The 14,255-nt window shown below is 38.9% G+C and overlaps 1 protein-coding gene across 1 annotated transcript in view; it reads right to left on the bottom strand.

The window, feature by feature from the left end:
- Positions 1–8,343: 8,343 nt before the first annotated feature.
- The window catches only part of LOC137627870 (adenylate cyclase type 7-like), an 85,132-nt gene continuing 79,220 nt past the window's right edge, over positions 8,344–14,255 (bottom strand). Inside the window, exon 13 of the mRNA XM_068359304.1 lies at positions 8,344–10,163. Within this exon, the coding sequence (XP_068215405.1) occupies positions 8,709–10,163 (1,455 nt within the window). The 3' untranslated portion in view covers positions 8,344–8,708. The remainder of the gene's footprint in view (positions 10,164–14,255) is intronic.

The following is a 14,255-nucleotide window of genomic DNA, read 5'->3' as shown; positions in this document are numbered from 1 at the left end:
ACACACATCCAAATTCCTTGTAACACACACACACACAGTCTCTCTCTCTCTCTCTCTCTCTCTCTCTCTCTCTCTCTCTCTCTCTCTCTCTCTCTCTCTCTCTCTCTCTCTCTCTCTCTCTCTCTCTCTCTCTCTCTCTTTTTTGGGAGGCTAAAAGTATGTGATACTTCGCCAGCGTCTAGGGGGCGCAGGATGTAGAGACATACGTCTTCTGAAGGGAGATGCTGATTGCCAAGCGGCGTATCCTCCAATCTCTTCAGGGTATCCTCCTGATCGATTCTCTGTTGGTGCCCTGCATACCCTGTGAGGAAAGCATTATCTTCTGAAGGTGCATCGAGATCTTCCCCCTTTCGAGGGAGCAGTAGTTCCCAGGGCTTCAACGTCCTAATGTCGCCCGATTATGACCCAGCTTAGTTAGAGGCAGAGAACTCTTCACAAAATGTTTGCTCATTGACATCCTTTCACTCATTTGCGAGTGTAATGCACATGGAGAGGCTATCATAGCTCCTGCGAATAGAGTCGGACGGTCATTGATTGACATTTTGGCCTTCCTCAAGTATTTAAAACTGCCCTTGAGTTCCTATGATCTGAATTTCCTTGCAGGCCTTTGGACAGAGTGATCTCACTGACTAACAGAATTAAGAGTTCCCTTCAGTCTATTGGTTTATTCAGTTGTCTCCTGCTCCTCGGGCAAATTGGACATGAAGCATTGGTCCTGAGGGATGCCTCATGCTGGAGGCTATGATCCATTACCACAGAAGGTTGTAGAGGCGATGATAGAAAGTGGAAGAAGGTTACCCATGACACACGTATCCATAGTGCACTCACATTTAAGAGCCCAGGCCCTTCAAAGGCAGCTACAGCAAGACCTTTGGTCCCTGCCACATCATTAAAATTGGCTTTGGAAGAAAGCTTCAACTGTTTCCTGAGTCTGATCTGCACCTCCAGCTACCCCTTCCTCAAAGAAAGGCTTCGACAAAGATCTACCCTTTCACACCCAGTTCAGAGGGGCTGTAGAGTTAAAAAGGAAGGAAAAAGATACTTGAGGTTGGCAATCTGCTCCTCAGGTTCCGCAAATGGGGGATGCCTGTCATGCCATTGAGCAACCACACTCCGCTGAAAAAGTTTGCTCAGGTTGAAGACAGTGAGCACAGTGTAGTGCGCAACCAGAGAGAAAGATTTTGTGTTTTCAAGGGATCTGAAGGATGTATACAGTACTTATAGATACTCATACATCAGTCTTACAGAAAGTACCTGTGTTATCTTGGGAGGGATTGATGTACCAGGTCAAAGCCCTGTGCTTCAGACCGCTTACTACTTAACACATGTTCACTTGACTGTTCACACTAGTCTCAGTTTGTGCCCACTCAAACAGGGGTCTTCTCTTATGGTGTTTTGATGGAGGGCTAATCATGGCCACCTTCAGGAGACAAATTTTCAAGGATCAAGACAGGCTTCTTTCCTTTGGATGCGGTCTCTTGGTCCTTTTCAAATGAGTCTCTCCTCATTTAAGGTGTCTCAATGATTGGCGAGTCTTGACCACCTTCAGGAGGCAGTTACTCAAGGATCTTGACAGGCTTCATTTCTTTAGTTATGATGTGGAGATTGCTATCAATTGGGAAAAGTAAAGTCTCGCTACCGAGAAGAGGATGAAGTACCTGGGCATGCTAATAGACACAGCAGCAGTGGTAGTCTTTCCATCAGACAATTTTATTGGCAAGTTCAGGGTGGCAGTACACCACAATGCTGCAAAGCTGTCTGTGCGGTTCATTTTGGGCAAGAAGGAATGTTCTAGCAGACACACTAAGCTGCTAGGGGTAGGTTGTAGGCTAAGAGTGGTCCCTACACCCTTGTGTGGGAGAAAGGCGTCTGGCTTTATAAAAATGGACGATTACCTTGTACACCACACAATGGAACAAGAAACTCCCAGAGATCTGGTCCCTAATTCCAGACCCATGGGTGGCATTAGAAGACAACCTGGATGCCTAAGCTTTCATCCCTTCTGCCTGATTTGCTATTTAGTCAACTGGTAGTTGACGACATTGGTTATCAGGATGACCAAAGTGTCCACATGCCAAATAGTATCCAGATCTTCTGATGCTCCTTGTCGAGGTACCGAGAGAACTACCCCAATGGCACACACTCCATTGTCAGCCCCACCTTCAGAGGTACTGCAACTTATTAGTGCCCTTTACACTTCATGGTTGATGGCTATCTAGCATTTACTCCAAGCAAGCAAAAAGCATTTTGTGGGGCACTGTGCGGGAAATGGCTGGATACCTGTAAAGGATTTCTGCAGCTGTCTATCAAGGGCAGTTGGTCATCCTCTGCAATTGATGTAGTAGAAGAGATACTTCTCTGGTCGGAGCCTCTCTACAGTTGATTGCTTCCAGAAGTCTTACACTCTCAGGGAGCTCAGGTCCCCCGAAGTGGGATGACACACGAGTCCTCAGGTCTCTTATGCTTGCCCTATATGAGCTGTTGAGTCAGGCATTTGACAGAGATCTGACCCTCAAGATTGTCTTCTTCCTTGCCTTAGGTTTGGCAAAGCGAGTAGGTAGGTGACCTGTATGAAGAAAGTCTCCTTCACCTTTGATCTAGAGTTTGTGACCAAGACCCTGAACCCATCTGGCCACAATTCCAGGTTAGAGTTGTTCTCCATCCCTGCTCTACAAAAAGTGCCTAGCACGGATCAGGATGACTCATTCCTCTGGCCAGTAGGGGCACTACGAAACTATCTAAAGAGAACTCAGGTTTTTAGTTAGGAGCAAACTATTCTCAATATCGGAAAGTTGAAGAACATACTCGAGGACATGGTTTCGTGAAACCATCAGACATGCTACCCTGCAACCAGTTACGGTATGGAAGAACCATCCTGGTCATGAACTCATGAAGTCAGAGGTTTGTCTCTACCCTAATCAGGAAGAACCTGTCAGTGGCACAAGTCTTGAGGCATGAATCCTTAAATCAGACAACTTTTGCAATCTACTACCTTTGGGAATACAGTATTCCTTAGAAAAGAGCTACAGGTTTGTATCATTGGAAAAATACAAATTATTTCTAACTTTGTCCTGTTTTATTGTGATAGACTTCCAGTTATCTGGTAAGAGCCTTCCTTACCACATGTGACATATTCATGCTTGGGTCATTAGGAGGTAATCACTTATGCTCCTGTTCAGGACCAAGTGCTCCGATATTTCCCAGGAAAGCTAAACCAGCCAGTATTTTTCATAGAGACTTCTTCCCTCCTAAGGATAAGTCTCCTATTTAAGGAAGATTGTTTGTATTTTTATAAAACAAATCACAAATTTTTAAGGTACCCAAGTCCTTTAAGTTACGCTTCCCTCCTCATCCACCCTGCAAGTCCCAGGCCTAAGATCAAAAGTGAGTGCCGAGCTGACTTGATGGGTAAGCGGGGCTTACCTTTCACCTACCAGTCATTAAGCTGAAACCTTACTCCTATTAAAGGACTGTTTTACATACTGTAGTTAGGAAGAATACAAATAACCTTAAAAATTTGTAATATTTATTCCATTATGAGTATTGTAGTTCCTTTCTGAGTGTATGTACATATTGCATGCATCCATTTTGTTACAGATTACTATTTTAAGTACTGTATACTTGTTTCCTTTGATCAATAACCATTTTTCACCATTATACTGACAGTATATTTACATCAAATGATGTAAAATAGTCCAATCACATTTAATTTTAACTTTTTGCTTAAATCTATCAATAATAGATACACTGTACAGTATAGCCTATACAGTAGCCTGATTGGTTCCACTTGGGCAGTTATATTTTCACAGCTTCGTGTTCCGAATTTTGTTTTCCCCCCTCATGTGTTCTTGAGATTTTAATTTCACCAATTGTTTTATTGCTAAAATAGGATGAATATAAAATTACAATTTTACGGTACATGCCCAATGTAATTAGTTATATTTTGAGTTTTACTTTGCTCAGTTTAATCCTGTATCAGTCTTCTATCTATTGTTGATAACCTTGTATTATATTTTAAATGTTTCTTTTTTTTTAACTCTCCTTTATGGTTATCATAATGTTAACCAGTTTCTTTTTATACTTTACTTTTTATATTGTGTTTTTAAGATATGGATACAACCTCATTAACCATGTAACTTTTTTTTGTGCGGCTGTAGTACCATATTACGGTTTGTACAGAATTTAACTCATGAGTTTTCTTAGGCCTTTTAGTGTCAACAGTGATAATGCATATACTCATTTTTGGTAATATTGCTTTAAATTCCAAAAGAAAAAGTAAGGAAAATTGTGTTTGGCTAATGAGGAATTATTCCTTTTCACTCACCACAAACAGTCAAGGAGAGGATTGAATAGGTTGATCACATGCATAGACATGTACAATATACAGTACTGTACACTACAGTGCATATGACATAATGCATGAGTGTGTCAGATGGCAGTAATAGTATTAACCCTTTTACCCCCAAAGGACGTACTGGTACGTTTCACAAAAGCCATCCCTTTACCCCCATGGACGTACCGGTACGTCCATGCAAAAAAATGCTATAAAAATTTATTTTTTCATATTTTTGATAATTTTTTTATGAAAATTCAGGCATTTTCCAAGAGAATGAAACCAACCTGACCTCTCTAAGACAAAAATTAAGGCTGTTAGAGCAATTTAAAGAAAATATGCTGCAAAATGTGCTGGGGAATAAATAACCCCTTGGGGGTTAAGGGTTGGAAATTTCCAAAGAGCCTGGGGGTAAAAGGGTTAATACTTGTGGTCACTTGGTGGTAGTTAGTATATTTAGTAGCTAGAACAGCCTTCCTAGAGGAATCGTTATTTACTTTTACTTATATTTTTGTTGGTTCCGCTGACACCAATTTTTTTCACTTGTTATACCTCAGAGGAGAAAGGTTTTTATAACCAATCATCCATTTAGAGGTTCCTTGGTCTTATATCAAGTCATTCGTTTAGAGGTTCCTTGGACTTATATCAAGTCATCCATTTAGAGGTTCCTTGGTCTTATATCAAGTCACATTGTATATTTGCCAATGGCTGCATTTTAGTTAGATTCCTGACAGTGTAAATTTCAATGCATTTCGCGTGCATCACAACATACATTGCACATGTCATACTTGTAACAAGTTATTTATATACTTTTCGTGGATAGCCGTCAAGGGTGTTCTTGTCCATGTAAATATTGTATAGCCCAATTATTACTCACTATTCCTTTAAGGACTGGTGGAGATTTCTCATGGGAAAGTGAACTACGGCTTGCTGTGTATCTGTTTTCCCTATTATTGGCTCCTGAGCTAAGATTGATAATATAGTTACTGTGCTTATCTTCATGCTGGTGTACACTATTACCCTCTTGGGTGTACATTATACATGCCTACCCTCTTAAAGTACACTTTTAAAGTAGTCTCTCTTTCAGCCATATACTCAGTAGAGCATTAACTTGTCTTGTACACTTTTGGGGTGCAGGAACTTATCTTTCATGTGCACAGTATGCTCTATTAATTCTCTTGATGCATTCATGTGTATTATTTCTCATGTGTATGTTACCTAAAGTCTTGGCTGATCAAATATGCTGTCAATCATAGAGGCAGTGACTGCCCTTTGAAGCATGTACCCATGTCAATTGTTAAGATATGTCCTACCTTTGATAAATAGTTCTCTGGGTATGTTTAGAACATGGAACTATTTACATTTTCTTACCTGCCACATCTTTATCTGAAGTTTCCTTGTTGGAAAAACAGAATGCTACAAGACCAAGGACCTCAACAGGGAAAGTAGCTCAGAGTGAAAATGAAATAAGAGAAATAGTGAATAAACTAGAAGATAAGAAAATTATGAAATATATTTAGATAACATTAAAATAGATCAGCCAAATATAAACTATGAAACAAGACTTGTGTTAACTCTGCTGAACAGAATAGCATTTGCAACAACTGGTTAAGATTTAACCGCCAGATTATGAAGATCATTCCACAATACTGTATGGTCCCAGTTGGAATAAAACTTTTAAAATACTGTACTGTGTAGTATCGAGCATTAAGATAGAAACTGTGCATGACTGTTAAAAAGAACTGCATGCCTAGTACTACTGTACATACAGGAATGGTAGTCTATGATATCTGAATCCAAAGGATGGTCAGAATTATGACATCTTGTGCAACATGCACTATGAACTAGCTGAATGATAATGCCAGAGATTAATATCCAGATCAGGAATACTTTTAAGAAATTTAATAGACCACAAGATTTTGTTAAGCAAATGAAGATGATAGTCAACAGGTGGAGACAAGATAGGAGAGCAATACCTAAAACATGATAAAATAAAAGAATTATGTGAAAATGGTGATTCAAACTAAATTTAATATTGGGTAAAATATTGTCTTCTTTAAAAATGGACATTAATGTGAAAGCAATCAACTATGGTACCCATACTTAGGTAGAGCTGTTGACCTGTTAGAAGATACAAGGTGTGCTCTAGTTAAAATCTGGAGACCTGAGGAGCATTGTACTTTTGCACCAACCTATCAAATCCCATTAATCTTTATTCTCAAGTGAAATGAGATGTCTGGGGATCTTGCAAAATGCAATTTTCACATGAAGTTGCTTTTGTAAACATAATAGGATAATAGTATAAGAAAATCGTGTTTATTCATCGGTATGCTTTTTTTCTCCCACATTGCACGGACCTCTTGCATAAATACAAAGTTCTAATTTAGTGTTCTATAGAACCATTCAACTTTCCATAGTTGGGTTTCTGAATTTTTGCATTATCAAGGGGTAAAGTGAAACTAGTTTGATAAAGAAAATACAAGGAAACATTTATTAATTATTATGGAAATAAAATTCATGCAATTGGCATAAGTGCAATAAACCTCACAATATTTCAAGTTAAAAGGTTTCTTCCAAATTAAAAAATAAATGGGTATTTATTTACTGCATAATACATATATACTGTATGTATGTATGTACAATGTACTGCACTGTATTCCAAAATGAATTGTTTTGGCACATCGTGATATCAACAGAAGTTTAACAATTTTACATTTCAACAAAGAATTTAAAATTACAACAATGCTTTACGAAATAACACTATTTAGAGAGGAATACAGCTCTTGTAATGAGACCACCCATTTTCATGTAACCTTCTCTAAATAAATTTTGATGCTTAAAGCATCGAAATATGTAAAATTCTATAGCCATTAACAATATTTTAGGGACACTAATTGTCGAAATTTTACTAATGGGGGATAATCAAACTGCAAGGAGAAATATCTACTCCTAAGAGAAATATACATTGTCACACCGTACTGTTAAGACTAAAACTAAAATCTGGAATTAATAACAAAGTTCAAAGTATACTATTAACATGTACAGTACCAGTTAAATTTTTAATAATTTGTCAGAAGCACATTCAGTAGTTACACATTTCTTCCAAAAGTATTGTACCCTGACACTTTCCTTGTTCATTACTATACAAAAGAAAATGAAAATCTTTGAAAATAATTTTGGGGGTTAAGTCGTGTCTACGGTATCTAGGTGAATCCCTAAAACAAACATTTAGTTTTAAAAATAGTATTATATAGTAGAAAATACTGTTTATTAAAAGGATACAGTATTACTGTCCTTTAGCAGTGTGTTTTAAAAGCTGCTTTATTTCCTTTTATAGTCTTGTACCCTGCAAAATTGATATACGTACAGTACTGCATTCACATCACAATAACAAAATACACTAGATTCAATGTTTGTTCATTACACCCTACGCATATACTCTCGCAATCATACTAATACATTATGTATGTATATACATGCATATAAATTGCATGTAAACTGTATATACTTACATATGTATAGACAAGATTCAACAATTAATTCTCAAAATAAGTTTAAATGCCATTCATAATAAAGAATATATAAAACTAAAATCAATACATAAATGTAAAGAATATTTTCTCAAAATTAATAACCTTAACTATACAGTACACAAACTTATCTGATCTATTCATAGTTTCTAAACTCCTGTTAAAAAGCTACACAATATTTAAGGATGAAATGTTTCAAAAATGTTACTTTAATGAATTGATGAAACAGTATAAAATTACATATGCCAAAATATAATTCTTCAAAAATACATTTCTAAACGTAATTCTTTTATTTTTTTTTCAAAATGTGCACTCAACTACTACTGATGGGGCACACTTTACTGGACCACTCTTTTTCACATTTTGTAGACATCTTTATGCTCTCAAAAAATGCACTGGGAGACATGTAAGTGTTTTATTATCATTGAAGGTAATGATTCTTAGTAACAAAGTGTAGTGCATTTTGCATAAAACAATTAGTCATGAGATTCCATTTTATTTTTGGAGATAACAAGAGAACTTGATATGTTAATATGTTACCAGTGAATAAAACAACCTTAATAAAGGATTTTACATAGAATTATGACAATTTAATAACATGCAGAATGCCATTAGTATGATGCATACATTCATTAATGAATACTAGTATACAGAAATGGGAAGTATATTTTTCGTTGCTAGCCCCATTCACTTAAAAGCAAGTATGGCCACAACTCTGTTGGCAGTGAAGCTTGTCTGAGCATGACCCTGCTCTCTCGTATCCACGGGGCGCATAACGTATTTATCATCGGGGTGTCTGCACGTACACAAAATATCACTCGATTCGCAAAATCACTTCATGCTAATCAAACAAAGACTTGGTTCTTTTTACCAATAAGACCACTGTTGGTGAATGCATTTGATTTCATCCCCACAATAGAATTCGTAAAAGGCTGTTCTTGATTTTTGTCAGTCTTAAGCTGAGCAATAGAATCTGTTATATCATCTGTTACAGTGATTGCACTTTCAGCTCCATTTACATAATTTATCATTGATATTCTCCTGTGATCTTCTTTCTTCTTGGGATGTTCAGATGTAGAGTAAGCGTCAACAGATCTAACTCTTGACAACCTCGCTAAGGGCGATCTCCCATTAGGGGAAAATACAGAGTACTTATCCTTAACCTCAACTATACTTGGAGTTCTAAGCTCACTATGTTCCTTTTGGGATGATAAAAATTCTATTTTTTTATTTTCAGACACTGAATTTACACCTAATGCACTGTCAACATTATTATAAATGTTTGTTTTCTCATTTTCAATTGAGACATGACTGTTTGTGCATTCAGAACTTGTGGACGATTCCTCAATCAAATTACAGCCTGAATCACTGAATTCTCTAGTATCTAAAAGCACATACGATTTGATAACACTGTCAGACTTTGATTCGTTAGTTTCTTGACTAAAGTTTGTTACACCAATGGGTTTTTTATGAGGTAATTCCCCATTCTCATGATTCATTTCATAAGTTTTGATAGAACTGGTATGGGATAACTTATGTAAAGGTCCTTTGGCTTTATTTGAGATATCACTTGACTCGACACCACCTGAATGACACGAAGGTTTACTAGAATCAGCGCCAACAGAAGGGTGGTTCAATGAAGTAATCGTCGAATCTACATTACTACAGGAATCAATAGTTGCATTCCTTGTTAACCGAGACTTTTTCTGGGAGGGATTTGTAGTGACTTGAGGTGGTGCTCTACTCTGGCTATCTTCAACAGGATTTGAATTGTCTGGTAAACTTTGTCTTCTCAAGTCTGCCATAGCTTGTGGTTTACTGTCTACAGACTGATTAATAAGATTAGTGCCTTGGTCTGATTCTATGTCAGCTTTACTTGAAGCAGCACTGTATAGATTACCAACTTCAGTTAACAAAGTTTTGGAAGTAGGAGGCATATCTTTCATAGTTACACAAACTTTCTGAGGAGAGTTGCAATTTTTATCCTTTTTAACATCATTATCAGCCTGTGGTGAGGATTTTGGAGAGCTTTCCATCACATTCTCATAACAGTTTGAAACTTTTTCACGAGGAATAATTGAAATTTTTCCATAACTTGTTTCTTCAAAGCTGTTCCCTAGTGAAGGTTTGCGGTAACTTGCCATCAGAGAGGTTGATGAAGAAAATGCGCCTTCGTTAGATTTTGTATTAAGCTTTGAAACGTAAGTGACAAGAGTTCCTTTTCCTTTGATGTGCCTTGGTCCTCTACATTCACATGGAAGACCTGCACTTTGCAAAATAGCTGCTGTTTCTTCTGTTACCTGTAAGTAAATTAGAATTGATGTTTATTTTTAATGATGATTATTGATGTGTCAGGTATGCAAAAGGTAAAAATAGTCTTTATTTTCCATAATAAAAGGTTGTATGTCAATGTGCACAAATTGTTAAAAATTGCTGGTTTGCATATCAACAATTTTACTTTTTTTTATATATATATAATTTCAGACAAACATAAAAATTTCAGGTAGCTTTTGTTAACACTTTTGCTCAGTAGGGTTTTTGTTCTTGATAAGTGAAATAAACAGACATTTTAAAATATGCATGAATACTGTAAGGTATTGTAAATAAGAAATTTTAATTGTTTCTATTCAAATATAAACACACAGCTTGTTAATTAAGAATACTGTCTTCATAAAGCTGTAATGGTCACTGAATTAGCAAGGTGGTGAGAATGAAAGGGTGGATAAGGAAGATTCAGTCACCACCTGACTTGAATGAGAGTTGAGCCACTTTTGTCATTGGTTGCACAACGAATGGTTGTTTCTCCTGGTCTTTAACTTCCCTTTACAATTTAATGTTGGATCTTTGGCTCCATACTTAGATTTTTTTGGGGATTAGGTTTTATTCTTTATCCATTGGATGAGAATGTAAGGCTTCTGTCATGAGAAATTATCCTGGTAAAAAAGGGTAAGGCATGTGGCCGATATATGTCAGATGTGTTCTTTGATTCTCACTACCTTTGCCATGGTTGCGAGCAGAATTTCCATTATCTTGAGTGTAAGCCTTGGCCTCCTTTCCAATCTAAGTGCTTTTAGAAGTTGGTAGAATTAGGCCAAAAGCATTTGCCTGTATTCTGAGTGGGTTACTCTCTTTTTATACTGAAGAACCTTTTTGGTTCTTTTCTTTCTCCCTATCAAAATTATTCTGGGTTTTCTTCTTTACACTCTGTTCTTGGAGAGTAAAGCTGGACTCGCACTAGGCTTTATTTTTCGCCAGCAGCGAGCCGTTGCTACCCAAAAAGGAAAACGAGAATTTGTTGCTTGAGATATTGGCTTCCCGACTAGACAGGGAGCAGCGAGCACAAACCGCATGCATGACCTTGGATGTAAACAAACACAATGGCTGCTGCAAATAGGACGTGCTCTTGCTTGGTAATCTGGAGTCCAACAAGCACAAACCTCGAGAGAGAATAAAAGTTTGCGTTGATCATCCTGTGATAGTTGTAGAATTTTTCAATTCACGTAGTATTCCAAGAATACATATTACTACAACAGTTAGAAAATTTCTGGGTGCTACGATGATGTCAGCTGGGTGGTTTTGTAAACACTTTTTCCTATATGCTTCTCAAACCGCAAGATCGTAGTGCAACGCTACAAGACTTTCACTCGCTAGCATCGGCTCGAGCTTGGCGAAAACCTCGAGCAAGAAATGACTAGCGTGATTCTCGCACTCGCATAAAGGTTAGGAAGCAGGTGATCAAGACCTTAGCTCAGAGCATTGTTTGATTTGCCCTGAGATTTTCTATCCCCTAGTGAAGCATTCACACCTGTGAGGCTCCATGACACCACCTGTTGATTTGCTTGGTCAGTATCTACAGAAGATTTATGTCTAATGAGCCTATGACCCCCTTTGGACATTGCAGGTACTGTACAACTTCCAATGAGTGGAATTTAGGAGGCTCTGCCTTTGCCTCCCCCCCCCCTTGACAGTGATACTTGCAGTGCCTCTGTCAGTGTAGTTCCTCTAGTAAGTGTACCTAGTGCTTCCCCTGTGCATATTACATCATTGTTGTGGTTCTGGGTGGGGAAGCTCTTGCAACTTCTTTCTTGAGAGTACCGTCCTTCTATAATTATCAGACCTTGTCGCTTCTAGAGTTAGTCATGGAGAGGACTTACACTGACAAGGGGGTGAAGAAGCAGACTCGCTCCTCTACCAACCTGCTGTTCTGTTCTTCAGGTGCTTCTATTTTTATTTCATCTTTAACATTCCTAAATAAATCATTATGGAATTATTTGACTTAGAGTAACGAAGCAAACAGCACTTGACTAGGGAGGAGGAGGAGCAAGTCCCGCAAGAAGGCCTCCCATACGAAGTTTTTCTAGACTTTGAGCGGAGCTATAGCCTGTTCCCTTTAAGAGAGGGTGACGAAGCTCTTCTGGTAACCAGTACCTCCAGGGTTTGTCTACCATAGCATGGGCCCAGTGTGAAAATTACTACTTGCACACCAGTTTTAATTCCCTGGTCCATGCAGGAAGGGTATAGTCATCACTCCCCTTCATCCTTCATTTCAGGCTGTAGGAGGTCCACCCCGATTCCTTTTACGTCTCTTGGTACTTCAGTGCCAAGAAGGGAAGGCAAGGCACAGTTGGTGGCTATCCACATGTGGGAGCTTCCTCTCTCGTGCAATTGGTGGTGCCTGGTACTGTTCACATACTGGGGATTAGGGAAGTTTGCTACCCATTCTACTGTTTAGCTTGCTTGAGAATGTATACTGTGCTCTGTTTTCTAGCTGGAGCATACTTACTTGAGGGGGCAGGAACAACTTTTGGTTGCAGCTTCCGTACTAATTGTTTGGTGAAACAAGCGATACCTATTTACTACAGGATTCTGTGGTATCATGTTCAAGGTTACAATAAGGTGACTGTTCACGGACAACACCACTGAACTATGACTTCACGGACAACACTTCTGAACTAGACTTTCACATCCACGACTGCATAACATAAGAGAGATGCAAGTAACTGATCAGGGATTGGTTAACTTTGGCTAGAGGATATGGCCTACACTGACATCCCTAAATATACAGGCAAGGGGAGGCCATTCAGTACCATGGCACAAATGTGAGAATATCTGCCTATTACATTAATATGTTTTAGTTCTGATAGATAAAAAGAAAGAACAGGAAGAACAGAAGTAGAGGCCTAAAGCAGGTGCAGGCTAGGCCTCCAATGCACCACCACCCATATGGGGATGAAAGCTTTGAGCGAGCACCCAAGGGGTCTTCACTCATCCAATAATCTGTTCCTTCTGCAGTTACCATAACTCTTGTTGATGTGAGTAGTTATTGTAAAAATAACTGCAATTCCAATCCTACGGGTTATATTACATAGTTTAACCAGGCCATTAATCCCTGTGAGTGTTATAGTAATAATACTGGCAGCCACAACTAAGAGAAGCAGACCGTGACATTAGAATTCATTCAACTACAGATACACAGGCAATCACCCCACCCCTGTAGCTCACTGTAACCTCACTAGGATTTCAGGCATTAGAGCAGGAACTTGTTCATCTGTCTGGAATATTTTTTGACAGTTTCTGCTTTTGCTTTGACTTCGAAAATTAACTTTTCTTTCTCTTTCCACCTTTGCTTGTTTGTGTGTCATCCTGCGGTCATGTCCAGGTGTGTCACAAGTCTATGAGCAGCGAGGAGTCAATTCTGATAGGTTGTTCTGGGCATGCAAAGGACAATTGTACTCGGAAGCCTTTCCATGTAAGGAGTGGCCATCCTCCCAGTGGGTACTGTTCAGCAGGAGGAATTAGGCCAAAAGGGATTCTTTACCTTCCTCGAAGTCCAAGAAATCCCGGCCGGCTTCTTCCCGGAACTCTTCCCCTCATATACACTTCCCTAATGGTCTCCTGCGGACGATAGCCCCTCCTCATCTGGGGATTTAACCACTACCCCTTCTCTTCTGAGTGCTAACATCCTTTGCTTCCTATGGCCTTCCTCACCATTGGAAGATTGGCTTTAAGAGTGCCTTGGGGAGAAATGTCCTCAACCCGATGTTACAGTGGTGTCTCCTCCTCACTGGGCTTCCCCTTCTATGGCCGACGCCTACGCTGGTCCCTCTGCAGGACTCTCCTTGAGGTTATGTCCAAGCTGGGTCTCTTTCCTGCCAGAGGATCACTTCAATTGCCACTCATTTCAAGGGAATCCTGTAGCTTCTCAGAACCTTCCCGTCGGGTAGTGTCTCGTTGCAGGCTGGATCTCTCCTCTTCGGAGGGAGATCCTGGTCCTTCCTTCCGTACTTAGTGTAAACCTTCTCTTGCTGACTCTTTGGCTAGACCTTTACCTTCAAGACCTTCTGCTCTTATTAGTCCTGCTTCTGCTGACAGCCATTCAGAGTCTATATGCC

Source organism: Palaemon carinicauda, chromosome 35, assembly GCF_036898095.1.
Source record: "Palaemon carinicauda isolate YSFRI2023 chromosome 35, ASM3689809v2, whole genome shotgun sequence".
Taxonomy (NCBI): Eukaryota; Metazoa; Arthropoda; class Malacostraca; order Decapoda; family Palaemonidae; genus Palaemon; species Palaemon carinicauda.
Note: the sequence above shows the minus strand (reverse complement) of the source record. Positions and strands in the feature narration are given on the sequence as shown.